This window comes from Pleuronectes platessa, chromosome 8 (genome assembly GCF_947347685.1).
Source record: "Pleuronectes platessa chromosome 8, fPlePla1.1, whole genome shotgun sequence".
In the NCBI taxonomy this organism is placed as follows: Eukaryota; Metazoa; Chordata; class Actinopteri; order Pleuronectiformes; family Pleuronectidae; genus Pleuronectes; species Pleuronectes platessa.
The window spans coordinates 15,416,181-15,437,165 of record NC_070633.1 but is presented as its reverse complement, the minus strand read 5'-3'; the positions used below and the strand labels follow the sequence as shown (position 1 = coordinate 15,437,165).

At 41.4% G+C, this 20,985-nt stretch overlaps 2 protein-coding genes across 4 annotated transcripts in view; both read right to left on the bottom strand.

The window, feature by feature from the left end:
• Positions 1-20,985, bottom strand: part of rnaseh2c (ribonuclease H2, subunit C) — a 165,516-nt gene that overhangs the window by 120,593 nt on the left and 23,938 nt on the right. The gene's annotated exons all lie outside the window — the stretch shown is intronic.
• The window catches only part of macrod1 (mono-ADP ribosylhydrolase 1), a 111,805-nt gene that overhangs the window by 89,690 nt on the left and 1,130 nt on the right, over positions 1-20,985 (bottom strand). For all 3 annotated transcript variants that reach the window (XM_053428552.1, XM_053428551.1, XM_053428553.1), the window contains exons 2-3: positions 20,612-20,710; positions 19,637-19,744 (exon numbers count right to left, since the gene is read on the bottom strand). In XM_053428552.1, coding sequence (XP_053284527.1) covers positions 19,637-19,744; positions 20,612-20,710 — 207 coding nt within the window. The remainder of the gene's footprint in view (positions 1-19,636; positions 19,745-20,611; positions 20,711-20,985) is intronic.

The following is a 20,985-nucleotide window of genomic DNA, read 5'->3' as shown; positions in this document are numbered from 1 at the left end:
ACGACTGCACTCAGCTAAAAAATTGTGATAACAGGCTGCACTCTTCTTTCCAAGACTGAAGTCTCAGCTGCCAGTGAGTGATCATTATCATAACAAGTCAAAGACTCAAATAATTATACCTGAGCTTTCACCTTATGTAACATGTTTCATCATCAAAACATAAACGTTTACACCCTTTACTAAAAAATCTGAAAATCAGAGCAAAACACGAAAGAAATGTCAACACCGCAGGAGAAATGACAGGCTTGTGAAGAGAGACTGTAAAAGAGCTCCCTCTCAGATTGTTAAAAAGGTACAGCATGTTCCCAGTTTCTCTCGTGGACTGGTCTCATTATTAAATTACATTTGCAAATGAAGACAGAGAAATAAAAGTCTTATAATAGTAACCCATTATCATCTAGAGGCTGGCTAAATTTTTTTAATAAAACTTTGAAGAAAAATGTTTTAGCAGCTAATAATCTCTTGGTGGAAATCAGAACTACTGTGGTCTTTTGGCTAAAAATTTCACTTAGAAATAATTAATTTCAATCTTATTAATAAAACCGTTTACCATTTTTATTGGCATTAGAAAAAATCTACATACAAGAGGGTATGATTAGACAAAATGTATATACATAGAGGATTACTGGACTTGGATATTCTTAAATGAATAACTGAGTATAGCTCAAATGACCATGATGCTTTTGGAAAAAATAAAGACCAAATGAAAATTGTATAACTTCATCACAATGATGTAAACATCTGTTTAAACTCCTGTGTTGTCATCAAGTAGCTTTGCCTGTTTACTTTGAATCTGCAACAATCATTTTCTAAGCAAAAAATATAAAAAACTTGTTTCACCGTCTTAATTGAGAGTATTTTCTACTTTTCTTGTGAATAAGAAAATGTTTTAACCATCATTTAGATTAAACAAGTCATCACCTGGGGCGGTTTTAAAGGGGGTGTTTCTTCACAATTTCTTGACAATTAAAAGACCAGATTATTAATTGCAGTTCTACAAAATTAGGTCATTGTATACCATCTTAAAACAGGGTATTTTAATTCTTAATGATAGTAAGAATTGAAATTTCAGACTTGATGTGGTGCATTCTGGGAGATAAATTACTTTGGTTGACTGTGGTCGTCCAGTTCAGTCTGCGCACAGCATCGATACCGTTGTATTATAAACAGGGATCACAGCCTGACCGCTTCACTGTGTAGTTCAATGTAAACACACTACCCAGCTACACTGCACCTGCTTCCACTGACCCTGTGAATATACTGTAAAGGGAGGAAGAACTTCAAAAGACAACGCTAACAAAAAGTGAGAGATTTAGAGAGAAGGTGGAGAGAGAACAAATAAAGAGTGAGGCTGTGGAGGGGAGGTTGGGGGAGGCACAATTTAGAAAGAGCCTGTGAGTGTTGAAGCCCATTCTTGCTTTCAGTAGCTCTCTTCCTCTTTTCAAGCCTGTGCGACTGTGCAGGAGTAATATTGGAAGAGCTTAGATGTGAGGTTTGATTTTTTTATGTCTGCATTTGTTTTTTTCTTTTTTACAGAGCACTGAAGAACCCTTTCATTCTGTGTAGAAATCCTTTTTCCTTTAAAAATGTGATAATGAAAACACTCTTATGTATAAACATAGAAATGGGTGCAAAACGCTATTCCATTCATCGGTCTGTCGTCTTTTTTCTATGCAGAAGAATAAAGACTTGAGGAAAAGCAGTTTTTTCGTGACTTCTCTTTGTGTCCGTCTGCGTGGGGTTCATTAATGGCTGGAGAGTTTAAATAATACACTGGGATGTCTTAAACAAAAATAAAAATCAATGAGAGGCTCAGATTATTAATATGATTTATGACGAGATGGAGCGGACCTCATTAAATCACACACACTGGATGAATGCATCAGCTGCTGCAAGCTCCGATTCGGTTTAGAAGAATCTGCCAGCCAAGAGGAGACACTTGTGTTTTTATCCTGATACATTAGTGTGTTCGTTGTGTGTGTGTGTGTGTGTGTGTGTGTGTGTGTGTGTGTGTGTGTGTGTGTGTGTGTGTGTGTGTGTGTGTGTGTGTGTGTGTGTGTGTATTTGTATGGATGTGTTTATTCTCTACTTGTGTGTTTGGGTGAAGACATGCCTCTCATTCTAAGTGAGTGCTAATGCTAGTGTAAGCATGGATCAATATAACGAACGGGGGAGTGTAAGTGTCCATCTTGAAGTAACTGCTTGTGATGATTTGTTAAGAAGAAATACACTGCATCAGTGGCATCTGGTGATAAAATGTATTGGGGGGGCGCAATGTTTCGGGGGCAAACAAACTGAAGCCAGGTCCAACAAAAAAAAACAATAGGCCAATCCTGTAGTCTGAGCAATACTAAGGCCTGCTGCAAAAATGTAGCCTCATTGTGTTGTCTTGGTGGAAATCAGAACTTTCCTCTGGCAACTTTCATGCCATTTGCATTTTTTCAGACACATTTCAGGTCTCACACCCACGTCGTTGTCCACAGAAACTCCGTGCCAAAACTTTGAAAAAGCAAACAGGAGAAGCAATCAAGGCATTACTTACACCACAGTTTGTTATCTAACATCTAACCTTGCGTCTTAATTATATTGGCTCACATTACACCCAAGCAGAGTCATGTTCATGTCTGCTCAGTGCAAACGTGATCAAGGTTATTTATTAAAAAAAATACTTTCATTAAGTTACATCTACAAAAGCGTTATCTATTTAAAATTTAAATACTGTAAAAATATGCTGACATTATTGCTTAAAACGTGTTCAAATCATAAAGTGATATAAAGATGGTCAACATGACAGCTTCCTGAATGTGAAGCCAAAGTGTCTTGATCACCACCTGGTGGCTGGCTGCAGTATAGGTCATGAATCCTGCCTCCTCCTTGTAAGTGTCCAGGTCATGGAACCAAACTAAAACGTTTTTTCAAAGATGGTTTCTGTCATTTTAAGTAGTGCTTATCACATTGACGTCCAAGTGTACATTTTTCAAGTAAATATATGAATTAATTGTTTGATGCTAAAAACGGGCTGAAACGTCATGATTGACAGCTGAGACTGACTTGTGATTGTAACGGGACTTCTCGACAGCGGCTCCATCAGCTGATTGCTACTGCACAGACTCCAAATGGCACAGATTGTATCCAGGATATTTTGGCTTCATTTCTGGATAGTGGGAGGACGTAAATGTTTGAAATCACAGTCTATTGTTCAAGGTATCAAGCAGATGTTGGAGAGTGAACGTCATTGGTTTTAATGCCTCCTCTTTTAATTCAATGCATTTTTTAAACAAATAAGCTCACCCCGCCGACTCACAATAAAGCGGCGAGCTGCATTATGAACTCCAGACTCAGTAGTTTCTTTACCACAGCGCTGTCAAGAATGATGTAAAGCTGCATCGCTTGGTAAAGTGTTTTCCAGCGTTTGCATGCATTATAAGCTCCCTCAGTAAAAGGTCAATGTATTTCTGTAAATGCATGCATTTAGCAGGCTTTATGTATGCCTGCAGATACCGTCTCTCTCAACAACAGAATATGTTTCAACACCACACCATTTTGTTTCCACTTATTTTGGTTAGAAAAAAAAATCCACACATTTTTCAGGTAGTCACTTAAGACAAGTTAAAAATTAGATGCCTCAGGACTGAGAATGAATCTTTCAGACGCAGATTGAACTCACAGCAGTCAAGAGAACAGTGGAGCGAAAATATAAACAGCTGAAATACACAGACATGGGAGCTCAGGGACTGACTCCCTCGGAACTACAGCTACTTTGCACATAAACATCAACTCATGTACAAGCAAAGCACTGCTAAATCTGAAATCATATTCCACATACACACATTTACCAACCTGTAACCCCAATCCTCACTTCAGCTGTAAATCAACTCGAGATAAAGATATACATGAATTTTTAATTAATTCCAACAGTCATTGCAGTTTGACACACAACCGTGCACCGTAGAGCGACGCGGGACTCTGGAAGGGTCCCAGAGGAGCTGGACGGAGCTGGATAACAAGCACCGACACAAACACACCGCAAGAAGCTGGTGAAATACCTCAGAGATATGAAGTGATCCAACAACAACAACAGGGTTCCTTTGTAGCGAAGGATGGAGAGGACTTCACTGGAATAAACAAGGCAGAGAGAAAACTAAGAGAGCCACTGGGGGATTATAACAATACCAACTGTATGAATTAGGCTGTCTATCAGTGAGCGAGAGCCACTTCGGTGCGACTGCGAGATGTCTCTAGTGAGAAGGAGGGGGGGGGGAAATCCTTCCAAAAGAACTTCCGCCATAAGCATACTGATAGCATGTAAAAAAAATATATCTAAATTGCCCATGTACTGCGTCATCCTCCATGCCATTTGCAAAGCCTTGTGTGTTTAATCCTTTAATTTGCTTAATTATGAGCCTGTTTACCCACAGAATTTTGGGGACCTTTGCCGTCAGGAAAAAAAGAGTATCTGAAAAGAAGTTAATTATAACCTTAAGTAGTCTTTGTGCCGTTTGCCTCATTATCTGTCTTAACCTGACAAAGTGAATAATGGATAGATTCCTTTCCGTGGTATGATAAACCATCAGGCATTCGGTTTAATCTGCTGCCAACATGAGCAAACTGGAGAGAAACAACGGGCCGAGGATTGCTTCGGGCGGCGGGTTCCTGCTGCATGTGGTCTTCCAGAGCTCTCAGCCTTCACTCATGGTCGGCTTGCTGCCCACCTCTCCAGGGCTACACTCTGGACCTCACTACTTGTAGTTATGGCAACTTGTGATTTCTCCAGAGTACCGACTCACAGCCGTTCTTCAGCTCAGGCAGACACATCACAGCCAAAAAATAAATGAATTCCAGGAGCACAGTAAATTATTCATTACTTAGTTGAAAATGCCACAGAGTGGATTGTGATCATACCAGAAGTCCAGCGTGGACACAATGATCTGCTGGGCATTTCGTTTCACTTAAAAAAGGTAACAGGCTGGGTCGAGGGTAGAAAAAACAGGAACAAAAAAATGTTACAGAAGTAATGAAATCACATTATTAATCACAGCCATTCATCCAATGTAAATTAACAAGAAAACAATTTAACTGCCACATCTTCAGTTTAAAAGACTTGTAATGATAAAAAAAATTTGAGGCAGGTGATACCCCGTAATTTACAAGACGGAAAACCCACTCCAGACGTCTCCTAAGTATCGTCTGTGTAGCAAAAGCCTGATTCGTCTTATTTCTCTGTAGATCTCTGCTGTCTTCAAAAAAATCTATTAAACGAATGATTAATCCGTACACCCTGGTGACTTGGTGGTTAAGGTCAGACCACGACAACCGACAAACAATAAGATGAAGCACATATTATTCCACTGACAGAAAAATAATCTGTAACTTAGGTAATGATTTCCTTCAATTCTCTGTGTCCAAACTGTGAAATATGATGCTCAGCTCTGGGCTCTTTTTCATGGATAAAAAAAGAACAATTGTTAGCTGGAGCCCTTGTTCCTGGTTTGAATGGGCTGGGGACATTTATCGGATTTAATTTCCAGTCCTATCCCTACTGTGAACACAAAACATATCCAATTATACGAATTTAATAAAAAAAAAAAAAAAAAAAACTATCTATTGGCCAATATTAGGATATTGAGTTTAATGTAGAATATTGAAGCCATGAATATGTAAGACAAAAGTACCAAAGTAAAAACTGCCATAAAGAAATGCCCAAAATACCAAATGGTTGAGGTAATGTAGTAAGCATTCAGAGGTTAAATGGTTTGTCCGGCAGGGATGTACTTACCAGCAATGAAACTTTATTGTTCAGCAGTATCAGGTGTGTCTGAGTACAAATCTCACACAGGTCACGGTTCTTAAAAAAAAATTACATTTTTATTTATAAACTCAAATATCATAACCGTATTGGCCTGAGCAATACTGCACAAGTTCTTGTTATTTATGTTCTCTGGTAACATTCCTGTGCAGCTATGGACTAATACATATTTTCGATGTCATTTGAGGACCACAGGGATACATTTACTCATGCACTTAAAATAAACATAATTTCTTGAGGTCTTAAACACAAAATATAATGATTTAATTAACTGGAACACAGTGCAACAACTGCGAATACACAAGTCAGTTGAACAAGTGAAATGGTCTGTACATTACAGGCTAAAACTAAATATCAAATCTCTCTCCTCTGAACTTCCAACATCATATAAACTGTGAAGGATATTTGAAATTCACCATACACCGCTGTGCACAGCTGAATCCACTGGCTCATGTCCCACTCAAGCAAACACCGTACTGTACACGATGACACAGTCCAGCCCTAACCAGGGCGACCACTTACACCCGTGGACAATGGCAACAACAGGATAAGTGGATAAATAGCTCCTATAAATAGCCCTGTCATTTCCTAAGCTCTGATAATGCAGCGGGGCCGACGGGATGCACATCGGGTACCACTTCACAACAGTGCCTGAGAGAAAATGACAAGATTGCAATTATGTGTGTGCCATGTGTACTCCCTGTAGTCCCTTTGCGTGTCCGTGTGTGATAATGTGACAAAACCAGCATCTGTGATGGGGACACGTGAGCCGACAATGAGGGCCCCTTGTATTTGCATGCGGAGACAGTGGGGAGAGGACTCAGGTTAGCTCTGAGGGTTACAATGATACGTCCTTTGTATTCTGTTCACTAAGCTGTGATTACAAAGAGGAGACAAAATGGAGGCTCATTGTCAGCCTGCATTATACTTTTATCATTATCTATTATTCAAACAGCTCTGCCAACAATGTGGATAATCTTCCCAAATGTGCCTTTAATTTCCATATCATAATTTTATTCTTGTTTCGTATGTGTGTCTCAGGTCTCTTCAGAAACATTTGCACAGCTGGTTCAGTGAAACTGGGTGAACTCAAATGTCAAAAGTCTAAATAAACAGCATCAATCATCAATCTTCAGAGGTTGATAAACTCATTAAAAGAGCTATTTATCAGGCGATTGTGGCTGCAATTAATGTGTGTGTGTGTTTTATTTTTTTTAACAACTGCACAAGTGTTCGACCTGAGCGGCCAAGGAGACGAGGACTTTGGATGCAGAGCCAAAACCCCGATGCTGGACTGATTACGTGTCTGGCACTTAAACCAATATTTGAAAAAAAGGGCAGGCAGCACACTATTATTGTCATAAAGAACTGCAGATGCTAATTATAATAGCTACACGAAGGAGTGCATTAAGTGAGGCTGCACAGAAAATTGAACTCTGCCCTACACAAGGGAAGACACACAAGTTTGGCAGTTGGCTGCTTTACAAGTCACACTTTATTATCACACTGGCAGAACCTCAGAGGACTTTATGTAATATCAATAGCCCCTGTCACATTTAGTCAGCCATTTTGAGTGAGAAATAGCCTCAGAAGTGTTCAAACAAACGTGTAGAATCTGATTTTAAGATTCTTTGGATTTTAAAGGACTTAACGGACTAACACTAGCTTCCATCTATGATCTCCTTGGATTAATAACTCATCGCTATACACATTCCCAGTCAGTCATAGACTGTATATAAAGTTGGACAATGTGTCTCCACTTCCTGCCACTATCAAGAAATGAAGCCAAAATATCCCGGATATGAACAATACTATCTGACGCTGACGATATCATTTGGAGCCCGAGTCTGCACAGTAGCAATTGGAGGATGAAGCTGCGGTATCAAGATCCAGCCAATACACACAAGTTAGTCTCAGCCTTTAGTGAGAGAAAATCCACTGACAATGACAGAAAGCATCTATGAGACACTGTATTTGATGTGAACTTTGAATTGTTATGTCCCATCCATTAAGATGAAGGAGGCAGGTTTTATGACCTATACTGCAGCCAGCCACCGAGGGAAGTTCGAGACACTTTGGCTTCCATCTCTATATGCAGTGTATAGTCTTTTCCATTGCCGCTACCAAACTGTTGAACATTTTATTTAACACATCAACCAACATTTTCAAATTCTTCCTGGACATATCTTCTGTGTTTCAACACTACTTGTTTTTAAATCTGCTCAACATGTTGAGTAGCCCGGTATTCGGAGGAGTGAAGGTCAGACTTGTAGATCTTCTCTGAAACTTTCTTTAATTTTTCACTCGACTACTTCCATCAATTATATCAAAGGTGGACCTTCCCAAAGTAACACACTTGTATCAAGACAACATGGACCTGCAAAAGACACAGGCCCGTCTGGTCCAGCACAGAAGTGACGCATCCAGCAAAACATACGTACCACTGCTGCATTAATCAAATTGACGCAGCAGACATGAGAGTATTTGCAAGGTGTGCATCTCCCCTCATTGCATATGTATTTATGGTAGGATCACATAAATAACAGATGGATCCATGTTAACAGAAGCTGATTCTGTATTCTGCTGGATTTACTGTGGTCATACATCTCTCAGTTTTGCAGGGAAACTGCCTCTGCTTTTTAAGACCAGGCATAAACAAAGCCTGGACTAGATTTACATGAGACACAAGAGCTGCTGTAGTGGAGAAAATAAACAAAGGGGAAAAAAAGTATCCAAAGGAAACATTAAGAAATTAGATTTAGTCTTTGTTCATTGAACTTTAATTAAAATGCGCTTGTTGCCTGCTAATGCATTCAAATTAGATATAGTCTTAATATTATGGTATGATGAGTAGTTTGAGTGGCCTGATAGAAATTAACCACTTCAGGAGCTGTCCAAAAAATCCAAAGCATGCACTTGTACAAAGGAATCTGGCCCAACAGGTTTAGGTACCAGAGTCAGCCAGGCAGGATGGGATGGGATTCCATCGACTGTGGCCGTGAAGACTGAAGAACCACAAGGTATACACACTTTTGCTTTTAGATGTGGTCAGGTGCACAGTCCAACTCGCTCCATCAAGTGCAATGCCCTCAGATGCTCGGTCCACTCTTGTTTTGCCTCAGTTTCTATCACTCTCTGTCCTCTCTTACGCCTCCTCCTAGAGCAGGGCTCTTTTTCTTTTGCCGGGATCCGAGTTGGAACAGTCAGTCATTTCCGCTACCTGGGTAAAGCCACTCATATCTATCGGGGAAAGTGAAAGTGCGCCTTCTTTCTGTTTTGGTTGCACAGTGCAGGAAATATGGGACAAAAAGCACACACATCTGGTTGGAAAAAATTCCAATAGGTGCTGGATACTGTAGATAAAATATTACAAAAGTTTGAAAAGAGGAGAAGATCTAAAGATTGAATTTGATATGGTGTGAAGCTTTTCCTCTGTTCTAACTTCTGCGCAGAGCCAGACACACTTCCTCTGTGTCCTTAAATCGAGGGCTAATATTTCTGTGAAGTTTTTGTCCCAGCCACGGAAAAATCATTGTGTCTTGACAGTGAGGAGTATAGTAAAAAAAAAAATCAAAGCTCATTAATTTCTCATTACATTATTCAATCAAAATTCAATTCATAATCATGAGTTGAACCAAAATACTACAGCCACATTACCTCTACCACTAACTCCATCAATGGCCTCCCACTCAAACCAGGAGCCTTCAGAGGATCATCTCCGGACCTACCGCGAGTCACAACTCTGCACAACAAACCAACACACTTGAACGCAGCACATGCCTTGATGACAGACATTCTGATGGACCAAGTGCTGATGATCAAGCGGACTACTTTTCTCTTTTACTCGCTCATTCACTCCATCTCTTTCCATCTCCCACATCGGCCCAATCAGACTAATGAGGCTCGCACTTCCTCCATCTCTTCCTGCTCCACTAAAGTGGCGATTGATTGGAGGGGTGGGAAAGCTTTTAACAGGGGAGGGGTGGGAGAGAAATAATTAGCACAAATGAGCTTTTCTGCAAACTCCTTCAGTCTGGCCTTTCGTTTTCCATTTATTTACCGACTCGGACAACATTAGGGATTAACTCTCCAAGGGTATGTTAACTTCTCAGTGTCAGGGTGTAAATCAATCTGAAGCTGTAAACTGAGGACGTTTGTCTAATGCCAGTGTCTCGCTCCTCTCAGGTCACAGCCTTGATGTGATGATGTCTAAATGGAGTGGGAAAGGGAAAAGGGAAAGGCGAGACGACAAAACTCTGGAGATGCACAATCCAGCAGTTAAGCTCTTCTTCCATCTTCCCACTCAAATTGAGACACAAACTGGACATCGGAGCATGCCGTGGAAACTCAGGGCACTGGACCTTGAAAGCTCCAAATTTTCAGTGCACAGCGAGCATTAATGTCGCTGCCCAAATGACCAGCAGAGTGGTCTTTCTGACAGTTGTACCGTAATGAACTCGGACAGATCTGGACTGGAGAACTAGAGCAGCGGCACTGTTAAAATTAATGCATTTGAATTCACACAATTCAAGCGGAGACGCAAATACAAGAAGACAGAGTGGACACGACAACACAACTCCAGTGCTGTGATTCAAAGTATGAGATATAAGCGTCTGGATTTAAGCTAAGAAAAGACAAGGGTCAAAATGTATAAATGTAGAGACTGAATTCTAAAAAAAACAGCAGAGATCTATGGCTGCACATAAAACAAATGTCGGTCACCTTTTTAAGCGAATTTGAAGCATTTAGAGTCTGATTCCTCACAGTGGTGGAGCTCATCATCTAAAGCCTTAAAGATATGAAATACGCCTGCAGCTGTTACCATCAAAATGAACCACTTCAAGAGGGTGTACAAATGTAAGTTTGGAAACTGAAGTCATACGATGAGCATTTTTAAATCATAAAGAATATTTATTCAAAATCCTCAAAAAGATGCTCAGAGAAACGACTCTAGCTTAGATGTGAGCTCAGAAGCTCAGAAGCTATTTTACTGGTACACAGTGTATACAGAAACCAAGGTTCCTTCATGCTGCAAAACTAACATTTTAATTTAGATTTTACACCAGTTCTACAAACCACCTTTTAATATCCACAGCTTCCATAAAGTCCAGTCATCTCTTTCAGAAGAAAAATATGCTGTATAAAAACATGGATATTGGAGACTTTAGCAGCTGTGTTTATACATTTAATCCACTGATATAAAGGTGTAGAGATGTATTTGTCACTGCTCTTTGTGGCTGAGAATCAAGGATGGCTCTGCACTAATGCTTAAACACCATCCTACAACACGTTGACTTGAGCAACAGGACCTGTATAAAGCAAGTCTTCGTCAATTAGGTTTTTTATTTGACTGACTGAAAATTCTGAAGCAGCTATTTTGATAATTGGTAATCATGCAGTATATTGTATAAGTAAAAATAGCTTAATGTTTACTGGTTGCCGTTATTCTTTGTCTGGTATGTAAACAGTGAGGCTGCTGACCACCCAGCTAATATGAGAAGTCTAATTCAGCACTAAACAGCTGCTCCATCAACAAACCGACGAATATTGGCTTGCATAGTAAAATGTGATTTTGTTAAATCAAAACTTTCAGACCCCGTCTGTGAGAACGCAGTGTGTCGACGTGAGAATACAGAACGAAAACATCCAGAGAATTCACCATGAGCAAGTGATTTCAAACACATCACAAACGCAGAAACTGTAAAGCACCTGAAAGGAAACAAATATCTCAGGATAAAAAAAGAGGTGTCATACATGTAGAAGACACAGATGAAGATGTCAACCTTGAAGGACAATGAGATTTAAGGGCTTTTGGTGATAAGGGCCGACACCGGTGATAGCCAGGGATTTCAGTCAGGTCCTGCCTCCTGCTTGCTCTACCCAGGTACAGCCCCTCACCTGAATATTGCAGACATTTCCCTGCTATTGTGAACCAACTGACTCAGACTATCTCCTGCTACGTTTCTCCTAGAACATCCTGACCATATTGTGCAGACATTTTCCACTCTTCACGTCTGATAACAGCTATATATCTGAACATGGCCTTTGACACTGCCAATCGCCTCCCTGCTTACTGTCGACCTCGCTGATTTAAATCCATTCAGACCACATTTACTCAGGTGCATATAACCCTCTTACTCATTTTATTCTTCCCACTAAAAAAAGGTGGGTGGGTTTAATGTTTCCATTTGTCACACTCTGTTTGATGCTCAACACAGTCATTTTGTCCTGGTTTTATTAGCTGGTAGGTAGAGTGGGGAGAGGTGGTCACCACGGAGCAAAGTTTTGACAGCACATCTTATTTACTCTGAAACTAAAGCAGAATCAGCAATGCCTCTGTAAGTGCGTGAGTGTACCGACAGTTGACAGGCACATTGTGAGAATATGTCCATTAGGGCTGCTTCACAAAACACAAAGTCAGCTTGGTGGGGTTGCTGCTATAGGAACTAGAGGTAAGGAAGTGAGTCCAGTTACTACGGCGGGGAGACAAAGTGCAGATCATGAGGGATCGGTAACCTGCTTTGCTTCATAGCAGCAGCACGGGTACTCATTTTATGTTTGAGTAAACAAAACAACTCTAGCTAAATGAATTTTTAATTAACTGAAGATGAAAGGTATGAAAAGAGGAAGAAATATATTTTAATTTGATCAAATTTTAATCTAAGCACTGCACAAGACACACAAATGTGCTCAGACCAGTTTTAAAGAATCTATTTTAAGGATTTCTTAGAACACACACACACACACACTTAAAATATTTGTCTGCGACTGAAACTTGGTGTGACATTTTGCATCTTGTAATATGAGCCTAACCTAAGAGGAGCTGACAAGAGCTGTGGGGGAGATGAATGGTGACTGCAGCAGAGGGAGCGACAGAGAGCGCACAGTGTGGAGCCTGTGGGACCTCGGCGGCACGAGAAGTCTCTGTTGTGGGCTTCTCGTCACCTCCTCGGGCTCCTGGTACTACCAGAGACGGGTAGATCACAACAACTTGCCTCCCTTGATTAAAACTCCAAATAAGCGATTCGATGACAGACACCCTGCTCATACATGTTGTAAACATGCGTCTTCAATCCCAACCGACAGCTCCGAGTACGTGATTTCACACCTGGCATTAGAATGCTTCTACATGTGTCTCGAGTGACCACTAGTGATCGCGTCTGCTTTCTCAGTCTAAGTGACCCCTTTTCCACCAAAGGGAACCGAGATCTAGCGCTGGTTCTTAGCTGGTTCCACTGGCAAACGATTTAAGAACCAGTTTGAATGTCTACGGGCAAGAGCTGCCGTAGAGCCACATCATTGCGTCACTTTCTACATCTCTGATTTCCCAACAACACTTGTGCCGACTTTAAGCACAATATCAAAAATGCTTCAGCTTTCGATTGCTGCTCCTGGATTTGCAAACCTTCCCTGGCAACCAAACACAGCAAGTTCAAATCATTTGTTCGGCTCGCGGACGGCAATTACGTTCAAAAAGGTAACAACCTAACACGTGTCGTTTCTTATTATCACTGAAAGTAAGATGTTAACCTCAGTCACAGCCTGAGCCTTCAGCTATCACCTACACTGTTAAGTCGTTAGGTCGCGCATCCTCAGCGTGTATAGGCTGCGTTCACACCTGAGCTTGAAAGCCCTTCACTTAGATAATACAAGCGGTGAATGGAGCCGACTGAGTTTATTGTCAATAGATGAAATTCTGCCTTGAAAACATTCATTTGGAAGCCGAATATAATACTACACAACTGGACAATAATCGGATAGCTGCTACATGGTGTAAATACTTAAAATGAACAGACTCAACAGCATAAGCACAAGCAACCGGAGAACATACTGTAGCATTAATCCTTGGCTTGATGTTGTAAAATCCCTTCTAAAGTGGTTAAGTAAGCAAATATTGCCACTGTATGTCCCCATATTACTCCATTCAGGTAGGAAAAATGTAGCTCAAGTTAAATCTGGGAAATAATTTTAGCTGCTCTGAAGCAATTTAGAACAACAAGTCAGGCCTGACAATCTGCCATATACACTGTAGCAGCGTGGCGACAGCGGGGACGTCTGCCAGGCTGATGCTGGCGCCGAGCACATCGCTAAGCCCCGTTGACAAAGCCAGCTGAGAATCAGTGAAGCCTCGCAGAAGGAATATGACGCCACGCCACTGTAAGGTAAAGCTCATGTAAGGGGCTCTACCTGCAGAGCAAAGGGTGCGCCTATTTTATCCTCCTGGAATCACCAAACAGGAGCACTGAGCACAGGCCTCTCGCTCTTCTGCTCCAGCTGTTCAAGTCGATGCCCTGCTGCTTGTCTGCCTGTCTGTCCGGGGCCAGTCATCCATGTCTTCTGAACACCCGCATCTCTTCATCCTCTATAACCCCCCCCCCCCAGTCTGCCCCACTACAGCTATCAGCCATCATCAGCCATGGACTCCACTGGAATCAATAAAAGATGCTCCACCGCTGGGTGGAATATATATTGCAGCCGATGGAAGCGCCCAAGCTCAAAAAACACTGATGTTGAATTATTGATGACTGCCCCATGCATCCATCCTAATATAGAGCATTGTAATAATGAAAAATTAAGCCGATATAGGAAAGTTACTTTACTGATGTACGTACAAGATGACACAGATTTTTAGAAAGTACGTTTTTTTAACCATTTCATTGTTTCAGATCAGTTTAACATAATTGCAATAAGGAGCGTATAGGCTTACATATTACATACAGGCCCACAGTGCAGTTAAAGACGGCCACCTTTTACAAAAGAGACCACCTCCACTAAAATCATAAAAACTGGAAACCGATAGTTTCTTATTTTGGCTTTGGCCAAACATTCAAAAATAGCTGCAGGTTAATATTTGGTTTAATTGTTGTAGCTCTAAAAAAACACTTAAGGAATAAATTATTATGTTTCTGAGGGAAAGCAGACGTACCATTTCACAGCTAAAACTCTACTCATAAAAGACTTGACTGTTGTTTTTTGCCATTGTCTGCTTCTTACATTGATCACAGGACAAGCAGCTTGATTTGTCATATTTGATACCGTCATGTGACTTTGAGCTGAGTAAGCATCTGACCTTTGCAATAAATACACATTCAAACCTTTATTATTGTTCCAGATGAGTCAAGCTTCAGGCTTTGATTAGCGTCTCAGGTTAACTCTGTAAATATCACTGAACTTTTCAAGCCTGCCATTAGTCATAACAGGCTTGTTTGTGCCGAAAATTTCCAGACATCTCTGAGGAAACGCTCAAACCCTCTGACCCGCCGCGTTCCTTTTTTAAAAACGTTCGTCACCGTGTGTTGCCGTGCTGAAGGTAACATGATGTATTTCTGTGGAATTTGCAGCCGAGACATTAAGTGTTGTTGCCCTTCAGCTGCTTCTGACCCTTATCCCTCCTTGTCTGTCAACTTACTGTCCTTGCAATCCATCTCCTCATCCATCCATCAGTGCTTCCTTTACAGGTTTCTTATCTGTGAGGAAGTTATAGTGTAGTGTATAGATGCTCCTTCTCTCTCGCTCTCTCATTCTGCCGTCACCTGCAGGGCAGGAAAACTATTGGACCTAATCTTGTATCTCTCAGCTGTTGCCACAGTGAGTGCGTTTCCAGTGCCAACCAACAGCTTTATCTCTGACCTGCAGAAGAAAACCTTGGAGACCCTATCTCGTGCACATACACACGCACATGATACCTGCAGAGTGCACACAAAATGCACAAGCCACTCATGCACCAGACATTATACTGCACACTGGCATTCATAAGGCTGGAATTATGCACACTGTTTCTGCCACAAGCAGGTGCAGCTGTGCACAGGTGCGCACTTACACACATACTCTGCATGTATGTGATCTTGCCTATACATTCAAGCACATGTGCACAGGTGCGACATACACACACAGTCCTGTATATACACACACACACACACAAGCACACACACTCCCAGAGACTCCCAGCAAGCAAAAATTGTGACGATGACAAGTGGTTCAGCTGTAAAGACTGAGACCAGAGCAGAATATTCGTTATCATTTGACGGTGCATGGCTTAATTTTAGGGACAGTTTTTTATAGTCGAGCCTGAAAGATTTATCAGCCTCCTCTCACACATGGTTAGCGCCCCTGGAGAAAAGGACATTACACAAAAATACCAAGAGGTTTAACCGGTCCAGTTTTTAAATATTTTTCTATTAAACTTTGGTTCTATGCTGAGAAATGGGGAGGCCACAATAAGTAGCAATTAATGTCGCACACAGTAAACAGTGCACAGCGGCTGAAAGTACAGTGAGTGCTAGAATGGAAATGAGGAATAAAACTTTTTGCGAGTAAAAATACAGCTCAGTAGAGCTAAGCAAATTTGCATTTAATCAATTTGGAAAAAGGTTTTAATGCAAAGTTAGCTGCTGAGATGTTGTGCACACACACACACACACACACACACACACTCTCACACATGCACGCACACTCCAAGATCTCATCAGTCCAACGACATTTCATTGTGCAATCCATCTTAATCAGCTAGCCCATCAGAGACAATATATCCTCCCCTCCATCTCGCTCTCCTTCTCCGGGCGGAGTGATTGAGGGGTGTAAAAAGGAGGATGTTTCTGCCCCTCCCCCCTACACCCTCCTCCCCTTCCTCCCACCTCCCCCCTCTCCTCACCAGGACGGCTCTTAAGTGCTTGTGGGTTTTTACGTTTATAGTGTTTTATAGGAGTGGGCAGGAGCCAGGGGCTGTAAAAGTGTGGAGGGAGAGTGGGAGAGAGGGAGTGGAGGGGCAGTAGGAGAAGTGGAGGATAAGGAGGAGGAGTGGAGAGTTACTGTAAATCCAATCTTTATTGAGAGCGACACAAATGGCAAACAGCGGCCGCCCGGCCTCCCCGCAACGCCCAGCTCACCTGATCGATGAGTTCTGACTGAGGAGGAAACAGGCGGGAGCAGCAAATAACCAAGTTCCCACCTGTTAATCCACATCTGCTTCAGTGTATCTGCATGGATCCACCCACGGTGTGCGTGGGCGTCTCTGTATGCATCCATATCCGTGTGTTTATGTGTGTGTGCCGTCCACTGCTCACCACCAGCCAGGCCTGGAAGCCCCCCACCCACCCTCCCAACCTGCCGACCAGTCTGTCAGTATCGCATATAATTGGCCACAGTTGGCTTCAATTGAATGTTTGCTGCCTCAGGGGCTAAATGATGCTTCAAGGCCTTTCAGAGCAGCCAGAACAGAATTCTGCAACACTCCCCTCCACATGTCAAAAACCACAGGTGCAGGGTGGCTGCTCTGTAATGCTGGAGCTCTGCTGCTCCAGTCATTTTCTAAACGAGCGTGACTAACCTTCACTTCTCTCTTTCCCCTCGATGTCCGTTTGCTGCTCCCTGGTTTTTTAACGGCTTATCTCTTTAACTGCGACTCTCTGAGCCTCTTAGTCATTCAGTAAGTTCAGCTAGTCATCAAATGAAAAGGTCAGCCACTTAGTCAACAAAATGACCACAAAGACAGTCAGCCCAGCCGACCAATCAGTCACACAGAAAAGGATGAACTGGCCGAGCTGCCCAAAAGTCCTTTGAGGGTACCCTGTACCTGCTTGTTGCCATGGCAATGCAGTCCGAGATTTAAATACAAGCCTCAGTCGCCCCCCCCCCGCCTCTCTTTTATCGTCTTTTCACTCCTCCAGACTCTGCATGCTTTTTGTCAGCTGGTGTGTGCTGACTGTCTCTCAGTCATGTTTCCTCTGGCACTGTTGTGTTTTCCACTCTCCCTCCCTCACCTTGCCTCGTCCTCTCTCTGCTAAACGACACTTTACTGGCAGTTTCCTCTTGTTAATTCCGTGCTACTTTGCATCGTGCGACTCTGTAAAAGCGCCAGTAAAACACGAGACAAAGTCGCCTCTTCAGCCGCTCAGAGACAAATTACAATCGCCCGCTGCACGTACACACATAATTACTTAAAAATTCGTAGGCAGATGCATTAATGAACGCTTGCCAGAGCACGCACAAGCAGTAATGTCATAAATGAGAGTCAACGATCAAAACATTCACTGGATGCTGGCACAGCATGTACCTGCTGACAGTCAGCTGCCATTGGAAATCTATCATTTTCTGCTACAGCCTCATCATCAAGCATCATTTAGGCGTGCTGGCCTGCCTCACTCCCCCCCCAATACTAGTCTGTGCCAAGTCGCGATTACATTTCTCCCAAAGGTCCAAAGAGCCTTGTGGGAAAAGGCCTTCAGTGCATGAACAGGTTTGTGGCCCCATCTAGTGGCCAAAAGAAACACCCTAATCTTTCTTGATGCTGGTGGTGAAAGTAACAACTTAAGGGAGTAAATTCAGAGTTTTTTTAAATAAAAGCTTTTTAACAAGGAGACAATGGTTAGAGATTAAATGATTCCTTTATTAAAGCTGTACTAGGCTCAGACTACTCAGTAGCACTTGCGCCATTATTAGCTTTTGGTGTTGGCTATATATTTTACCTGTTATTCAACTGCTACAATGACTGAAGTTACAGTGTTTGCGCACTAATTACTCTGTATGACATTGATTAGTCTACGAAAAGCCCAAATTTATCAGAGCTCAGAAATTTTAAATATCTTCTCTTAGTAACAATTCCTGATATTTGAGTTTTTATTGACTTCTGTTTCATTTTAGCACTTGAATTTGTTTTTTGACATAGTAACAAGGAGGCTCCACATTAAAATAGATAAAAAATATATAAGTTTAGCCAGAAAATGTATCTGCAACAAATTGATGATCCATCTAATGCTGGAGTTGCTTAATTATGCAAACGAACACATTAGTTCCAGTTGTTTTTGTTTTTTTAATGAATACCTTTGGGGTGTTGACTTTTTCTTCTAAAAACTTCTAATGGGGAAATTTTAGCTATTTTTTTTTAACATTTAATTGACCACAACAATAAATTCATTAATTGAAAAAAAGAAATCAACAAGTTAATTGATGATTAAATTAATTAGACGTTGCAGCGGTAGCTAATTAATGGTTTCTTCCCAATAAAGAAGTAGTATCCCAGGACAAATTACTAGAGGAAACTACATAAACAAAACAAAAACAAAAATGTGTTTGATGGGACCATCAACGCCCTTCAAGGACATATGCACTAGTACAGATTATTTGCGGTACCCAAACAAAATATAGGACTAGCTGTGCTCATTGACACTTGACTATCATGGTTATACCCTAACAAAACACCAGAAGTTACAGTTTGTTTGGGCTTTTAAAATTAACATTGATCCATTTCAAAGGAGCACATAATCTTTTCAGGACTGAGATTTCTCATCGACCCTTTGTGTTGCTTTGCCTGCTTTGGATTCCAGTCCCCCTGATTCTCAAACATTCTGCTGTTCTTTTATTTTTCTGTACTATACACTAGTTCGAAGCAAACTTCCCAGTATGTTGGTAACCATATAAAAGCTTGTACATTCCCTCCCACACACACAGAAAGCATCACCCATTATCACAGCACAAACCGCCTTCTCAGGTGTTTTGTGCTATATTTGTGTACAGTACATGCACAGCACTGCACAAAGGGAACAGAGGGTGTACTCAGTTTAGCACCAAGCTTTTAAATCCTTAATCCGTTCTCATATTTCCAACTGGATGGCTTTCTTATTCATATTATTCTCGTGCATGAGTTTTCTCTTTTCCCCGATGAAAACTATGACTTTTGCAGCAAATAGTGGAAATAAAAATGAAAGAAAACCGTGCCTTATGCCATTTTACATTTTTATTTTACATGTGTAAAAATAGATCCTCTGTGACCATGTTGGATGACACACCCCCTCACTGTTTCAACTAAGAACATACACTTACACACACACCTACCTGCATTAACAATAGCATCAATCTCCAGCTTGGTGATGTCACCGCTGTAGAGGGAAATCTTCTGGTCAAACTTCTCATTCCTCTGATAGCGGCTTGGCTCAGAACCACCTGACAATGAGACACAGAAATACAGGATGAACATTCAGTCTGATGATGAGCCATTTTTTATCTGGTAAATTTACACAAGGGACGTGTGTTGGTGGTTTGGTCCCATACCTACCATCAAAATAACAAAATTAAAGCCACTGGACACCGATAGTCCACCCACACAAGTGATTTGTGATTAGACCTCTTATGTGGGTGTGGACAAATTGGGTTTGACTGGCAGCTTAACTCTCCTCTTGAATTTGTAGTAACTGTTATCCTTACTGATACTTGACATTGATCTTCCCAACACAGTCCCACACATTTTTTTACATCACCAGATCTACTCAGCCAGATTCATTTATTAAAAAATGATTAATTGTAACAGAGACTTTACATTAGTGGTATCTTGCTTTATGATTGAATTATAAAAGACAAATGTGTTTCCATTACCTCTAATCAACCATAGTTCTTGGTCTTCAGCGATAAAGAGGACATGCAATGGCTAAATTAAGACAACCTAGCCTCTGCATAACAATAGCAACAGCATCAGAGCAACTTGGATAGCAAAATCATGACAGCGCCTAAATATCTGCTGTATTGTACAGTGAAAAGAGTTTACACATCACGTACACTATGCACTATACACTATTTATGCATAAACATTTATATTACATATTGAAAACAAGGTGCTTCAAAGTCTCTGTGTTGATCATAAATTCTTGATATGCACTTGGTGTAGAATTGTATAAGTTCTTCGATGTAGTGAGGTCAAAAGCCAAATAACACTTGTACACATGTCTTTACTTCTCTTCGAGAGAGTTTCACCACCACAGCTCCCCACTCCTGAGTAAACAAGACAGTGACTTCGACTGATGTTGGGTTTCTGACCTGCAGTGGGGGTCCACACTGGGATGTCGTCCAATGGCACAAAGTTAGACGTCCTGTAGTGCTTACGCCGGTCCTTCACTGACAGAGACAGCAAGACATCTGAGGTATATAATGAAGATAGAGACCAGATAGCGAGATACTTGTTACTTTGTGGGCTGACATAGCCATAAGCTGGGTACTATTTTCACCCCTGTGAGTGTGTGTGTGCATGTTTGTACAAAACCCAACAATACATGCAAATATTTCTTCTTATGCAGGTATATCAGGGCATAGCAAAAGCACGATCTACCGAGTTAATGGTGTATCGGCCTGCCAGTTGAGGACAGCAATAACATTCTGGTTGTTTTAACAGGACATAGACGCGAGGGGATTGC